Source organism: Arvicola amphibius, chromosome 8 (assembly GCF_903992535.2).
Source record: "Arvicola amphibius chromosome 8, mArvAmp1.2, whole genome shotgun sequence".
NCBI lineage: Eukaryota > Metazoa > Chordata > Mammalia > Rodentia > Cricetidae > Arvicola > Arvicola amphibius.
In genome coordinates, this window is record NC_052054.1 from 126,114,054 (window position 1) to 126,121,128 (window position 7,075).

At 40.7% G+C, this 7,075-nt stretch overlaps 1 protein-coding gene across 1 annotated transcript in view; it reads right to left on the minus strand.

The window, feature by feature from the left end:
* Pth2r (parathyroid hormone 2 receptor) overlaps positions 1-5,329 on the minus strand; it is a 79,178-nt gene extending 73,849 nt beyond the window's left edge. Inside the window, exon 1 of the mRNA XM_038341057.1 lies at positions 5,255-5,329. Within this exon, the coding sequence (XP_038196985.1) occupies positions 5,255-5,329 (75 nt within the window). The remainder of the gene's footprint in view (positions 1-5,254) is intronic.
* Between the last annotated feature and the right edge of the window lie 1,746 nt (positions 5,330-7,075).

A 7,075-nucleotide genomic window follows, 5' to 3' on the forward strand; every position in this document is an offset into this window, starting at 1 on the left:
TTATAGTTACAATATTTATATCTACTTTATCTTTTGTCAAAACTAAGGAAAACTACAACTATCTGTTCTTCAAATCCATAAAAGACTCCAGAAGGATAAAATATTACCCAAGTTAACAGGAAGTGCATTGTAAGCAACTTCCAAAACTCTAGAATTGAGAAACATCTCGCTGCCTGGACACACACCCAAAGTTCTTCTGCAACATTGTGACATCCATCTTCAGCCTGTGGGCACATAGTATCCAGCAGACTTTTCCATGAAGCAGGAAATTTCAAAGACAGTTCAAGCTGTACTGGCAATCTGTCAGTCATTTTCTTCTGTGTCCTGCAGAATGTCTGGCAGACTCTTTCATGAAGCAGGAACCCCAAAGGATCATCTCACCTTTTGTCAAGTTCACCAGTCATTTTTCTGTGGGTCTTGAATGTTCAGTTCATACAGCATAACATCAAGCAGTCCAGGCAAGAGCAGTTTCTTGCCCAAATGGCTAACAAACTCCATAAGAAGCCTCTTCAATATTCATCTTCCTCTTAAAGTAGATTGGTGGTGCCAGGAGCAGATGTGTCTCATTGTCACACAAAGTCCTAAGTTTTTAAAACATTTTAAAGGCTGTATTCTGTTAGTCTTTGAAAGGTTTGAAGAATACCTATCTATCTGAAATATATCTCTGTACATCTAGAAAACCTAACTAACATGATTAGGAGCTTGACTATTATAGATGATTATCTATTAACCTCTATTTCTTAATTATATATTACATTTCTAAATGAGCTGCATAAACATAATACCTTAATCAAGAGCAGGAATATATATATATATATATATATATATATATATAAATTGACCTTAAATTTGTATTAATAAATCAAGATCCATACCAATGCAAAGTATTCATCTCTATAGCATATCCCCTTTATAATGTGAACAAACATTTATAAACAGTATTTGGGAATTTGGGCATAGTTCTCTCCAAACTGCTTTTTATTGGGTGAAGTATTTTGGGGTGTTCATGAAGACCTTTTGGACGGTCTTGGTCCATCAAACCACATTAGTCTGGAAGGAATCCACAGGTTCTCATCTTCTGTGGAAACAAAAGCAGAACCTCTTTTCCAAAACAACATATCCTTAGACCCAAATTTTGAAGCCAAGATACCTTTAAAGTACATATGTTGGTATATTCATAGCAGCACTGTTTGTCATAGCCAGAACCTGGAAACAGCCTAAATGCCCCTCGACCAAATAATTGATAAGGAAAATGTGGTAGATTTACACAATGGAGTACTACACAGCAGAAAAAATGACATCTTGAAATTTGTAGGCAAATGGATGGATCCAGAGAACATCATATTAAGTGAGGTAACCCAGACCCAGAAAGACAAATATCATTTGTACTCACTCATAAGTGACTTTTAGACATAAAGTGAAGAAAACCAGCCTATAAATCACAATCCCAGAGAACCTAGACAACAATGAGAACCCTAAAAGAGACATACATGAATCTAATCTACATGGGAAATAGAAAAAACACAATATCTCCTGAGTAAATTGGTAGCATGGGGACCATGGGAAAGGGTTGAAAGGGGGTTAGAGGAAGGGAAGGGAGCAGAGAAAAATGTATAGCTCAATAAAATCAATAAAAAAAGAAAAAAGTACATATGTTGCTCTAGAGTAGCAGCCCATACAATGAAATATCTCTCTGTACTTAGCTCCTTCAGTCAAAAAATTCAAAGAAAATACAATAGTATACATAACCCAGTCTCACTGTGTATTTTTTATACTTACAAGGCTTTTTTTACTCCTTTAATCTATGACTGTCTGTACTCTGTCCCTTTAAAGACTTTGTTTTTTTTTAAACTATTTACTTCTTTTTATAACTATTCCTTCTCTCTCCCAAGCCTATGTACATTTATCCAACACCGTGACCCATTTAGAGGTCTTTTCCATCTGGATTTGTCTTTATTGAATGTTTATCTGTAATTATTTTTTGACTAGTAGCACTTAAAAACAAACAAACAAACAACAACAAAAACAGGCTAAGTGGGCATGGCTAGAAACAACTCCGTGCACTGCCTATTACCATGGTGGAGGCATGTTCACTGCCTCTGGGAGCCATGCACATTGCCCAGCTCCAGGGTCATAGCGGGTCTGTGTCACCATTAAGCAATTTGTAACATGCTGCTCACTGACCCCATTTAAGTGCTCAGCCTCCTGAAAGAGCCAGAGCTGTTCCCGCAACTAGCATGAACCAGGAAGCCGCCATTTTGAAACCATGTGGGGTTTCACTTCTGTTTTTGTTTTGATGCTAATGCTGAATCAGGAAGACCTCTCTTAAAACAGTTGTGACACCCCTGCTCGTCGCCAGGAAACAGAGCCCATCCAGGAATAAAAAAGTGAGGCTACCAAGAAGCCATGCTCAACTCTGTTCTTCTGTGTCTAGAATTCCTTTCCAAGCTTTCTCAGGTTTTACGTGAATGTAGTCAGCCACAAATTGGCATCAGAAGCTACTTGTTCGTTCCTGGCAACCCAGACCCAAAATAACCTCACAGAAGCTGTATTAATTAAAGCACCGCCTGGCCAATCATTTAAACATATTGCTAGGTAGCCATTATATCTTAAATTAACTCATATCTATTAATCTGTGTATCAACAAATGGTTGTGGCCTACCGGTAAGTTTCTGTCCGGTGTCCAGCATCTGTCTCCTGCGTCACCTACATATATCTATCTGCTCGGAATTCCTGCTTTGCCCTATTCTGGGCTGCAATAGGCCCAAAGCAGCTTTATTCATTAACCGATAATATTCACAGCATACAGAGGAGAATCCCACATCACCAGTCTGCCTTACAGCCAGCACCACAGGTCTTAACTCTCTCCTGTTTTATGTCCTTTCATTTCTCATGGGCATTCTCCACTCCCTCGACAAAACTCTTACACCCTTATCTCTGACTCTAAGTCTGTCTCCAGGGAGACCCACTAGCACAGTATAGAAACGCATACGGTGGCACTTGCTATCATGTGATCATCTGGCTTTAAGTCATGCACTGCTGCACTCTGCAACGACATCCAAGTTATGAGTGCATGAGTCCTGAATTGTGCCTTAAGGAAAGACTACTTATTTACAAAAATGACATCTATCTTTACAAGAATCAATGAGCACTGATCCATGTTATCTATTTTGTGATGTGATCCAATGTCAATTGATAATTAAACATTTATTCTATACTAGTCTATTCTACTTAAATTAGTCTTCTTTGGTGTTTTCTCAATGTTTTATATTTTTTAAATATATGTATGGCTCTGAATATATTCATCACCTACTTAGCACTCCGAAGATAAATCAAGACAGATGCATTTTTTTCATAAATACCTTGTCTCTTACTCTTTAGCTAATAGAATCAGTGGGTAACATTTGATTAAATAATACCTACAATGTGCTTCAGCTCTATTATTATTCCTATTAACTAATGAAATTTCAGAATGTATAATATCCATAAACTAATACAATAAGTCAAGAATTACAGAATTAAAAAAAAAGTCCAATATAATTCTAAGACAAAATACTGAAGGTCAGAGGATGTATAAATATGTAAAAAGGTAACTTATTCAAACCTACAGTTTTTCTTTTAAGATTAAAAATGTAGTATGTAATATGTCATCATATTGTAGGTTTATGAATCCCTACACATGCACAGAGAGAGAGAGAGAGAGAGAGAGAGAGAGAGAGAGAGAGAGAGGTAAGAAAAGAGAGAGAGAGAGAAATCAGTGTTAAAAAAAATTCCCAACCAGGAGGAATTTCAACACCCAAAGCCATCTGGCAATATCTACAAATGTTTACTACTGTCCCAGTGAGAGCCGGGGGGATGCCACTGGCCTCTAGTGGGCAGAGAAAGAGCCTCTGCGACACCACAGGAGACAGTCCAAGGGAAACAGGAACATCACCACAAACTGAGGTTCTACTTGTTTTATTGAGAGCAAAAGGCAAATGAAATATTCTGCTCATGATTTCACAGTGATTCATTTCTTTATTGAACTAAATAATATCTCTCATTTCTTAAGAGAAGAAATTCAGAACACTGAGTACAAGAGAGGGTCAGAGTAGATCTGCCCCTTAAACAGAAAGATAGTGGTTTTGAATTTTATCCAAATATTTTATTGGAAGGAATGTAGGAGGCACCTTAGAGATCACAAAGTCCTATAACTCTAATGGAAATTTACGATCCAGTCTAGTAGGCTTTCCCGCAGACACCCGTAGTTCTTCCATTCGTTTGGAGGCTTCTTTCAAACTTAAAAGAACCAACCTATTTTTAAGTGCCCATTGAATGACACTATTTAGTTTTGTTGTTGTTGCTGTTTTGTTTTCAAACATAATAAGTCTTCATGAAACGTTCTGATTATGTGAGGTAAAGGATAGTATTTTTCAGGACACGTATTTTCTAGAAATACCTTCTGATTTTATGTGGCTATGACTATGGCAGATTAGTTATTTTTAACTATATCTTCTGAATATTAAAATTTAAGTTGGTCATTTAAAAGTCAAAGACATCGTTTTAAGTACCAAAGGAACGTATTCATGGGTGCATTTAACTGCCAAAGGAAAGGTTTTTTAAAAACCCAATTGAATCTTTATTTGATGATCAACGTGCGCCCTCTACTGAATCGGAGAGATATAATCTCGGATCTGTTTTCTCAGGACTCAACCGGCAGAACACTACTGCAAGCATTTTTCTAGTTAGTTCATCTGAAAAAAATAAAACTGTGAACCTTATATATACTTTGACTAAAACAATAAATGAGGATGAACTTTTCCTTGCACCACATTGAAGAGCCCCATTATGAGAGATCTCCCAGAAAATCCCCAAACGACAGTGGCAATAGGAAAATTACAAGACCACCGCTACTCAGCCCAAGAATGGAGCGGTATTTGTATTAGGTCTAGCTCCTTTGCTCCTGTATTAGAGAAAGAGAGTTACACTTTTACACTGTACCATTGATCCTAGAAGTTTTAAGCCCTCAAACACGATGGTGAATTAACAACAGACAAAAACCACTGGGGTGGTTAAAACAAATATCCCGGGAATTCCGTGGAAGAACAAAGTTCTTCCCATTCCAGCTGTGCATTCCCCGATCCCAAACGCTGGTAGAACGCCCGGAGCCAGGGACCTCCCGCCTATAAAGGATGCTGGTGAGAGCGCGGTAAGATGCTGGAGAGAGGCTTGCATCGCGGGTTGAAGAAGCAGTCGCCAGTACCCCAGTTCTTACCTGCGCTCCGACCAGGAGACAGCTGCGGAGAATCAGCCATCCACAAACGTAGGGTAAAACCTCCAGCCAGGCCATGTCCAGAGCCGCCCAAGGCACAAGCAGCGTCTGGTTCCCAGACTCGACTACTTGGCCAGAGCTAGGCAAACTTGTGATGGGGAGTGAGGCACAGTTTGGCAGCTGGAGCGCGGGAGCCACCGGCTGGGAGGCTCGGGTCTGGCCGCCTGCACCCCTAAGTCTGAGAACCCGGATCCCGGGTGTATCAGCCCCGGGTGGTCCCGCCTTCCACAGTGCACAGCCTCGGGGAGGCGGCGGAGGATGCAGGCGCGTCCTTTGCCTGTCACTCAGTCCGCAACCCAGGAGGGGCTGCGGCCACACTAGACTCTCACTGTGTATGCTTCTCTCTAGTGGGTTCTGAGTCCCCACGCCATCTGTGGGGACGCCTTGAGTCCTAGCAAGAGTAGCCCAAAACTTTCCTTCTTCCCAAATGCGTGCTGACCATCCGCCACCACGAAGCCAGTGTGACAAAGTCTTCCGGGGGATGGGGGTGGGGCTGTAGGGTCGGTCTCTGTAGCTGTCCACTGCACAATCTACATACAGCCCTCTGAAGATCGCTGATTCATTTTCTCTTCACTACAGTGATATTTCCTGGGTGGGGAGGAATAGAAGCGGATAGGTATGTAAGGGGTGTGTGGAGTGTGTGTGTGTGTGTGTGTGTGTGTGTGTGTGTGTGTGTGTGTGTTTTCCACAGAAATTACTAATGAAAAATAGAATTTGGGAGATAAAAGGTCACGAGACCTTCAGTCCTGAGAAAGCTCACAGTCCCAAAGGAAATGTTCTGGTTACTTCTGGCAGCATTTTTGCTGTGTGGCTTTTTGAGCTTGTTGGGTTTTGTCTTAGTTATCCATGAAGACACATTCTGACCAGCATCAGGACCTACCGGTGCAGTAAAATGCATGTTTCTTCCCTTCAGAGTCACTGAAACACCCCTACGATTGTCCTCAAATAGGGAGTTCTGTGTAGATCATAGAGGATTGTCTTCAGTCGTTTAAATGCAGTTCTTAAAAAGGTGTGCTCAAAATGGAGGCTTATTACAAATACTTGAACACCATTAGCCTCTTGCTAACCCTTCCCTCACTTGGTCTGATAGTGATTTTTATACAAGCAAAAATTTATTTCTACTGTTCCGGGGAGTCGGTGGTCTGGCAGAGTGGGTTCTGACTGCTGGTTCTTCTCACTATAACCTCACATGGCAGGAACTGGGAGGGCATCTCCCGAAATCCCTCATCAGAGCACTGCTATTTATGAGACCAGGATGGAGGCACCTCAGCCCCACTTCCTGGAGTTAGGCTGCAAAAGTATGAATTCTGGGAGAACATACGTGTTTTGTCTACCGGTATTCTCTTTGGGAAAGTTGAGCTTAAAATACAGCCTCCTCTAAAGGAGAAGCTCAGTAAATGTTGCAGTGGGACTTTCTTTGGACCTCCAACTCCCAAATAATGACACGAAGACTTTTATGAATTGTGAAAGCTTGGCCTTAACTTAACCTTCTTCCCAACTAGTTCTCAAAACTTTAACCTATTTAAATTAATCTACGTTTTGACATTTGGCTCTTTACCTCTCCTCAATATAGTAGGTCTCACTTCCTCTGTGTCTGGCTGGCAAATGCCCTACCTCTCAGACTCTTCCCTTAATGTTCCTTGCTCTCCCTGGAAGTCCAGCCTAGCTATTGGCCATTCAGTTTTTTATTAAACCAATCATAAGGTGCCTTAGCAGAAACACATCTTCACAGTGTATAAAAAGATTATTCCACAACAAAGTGTA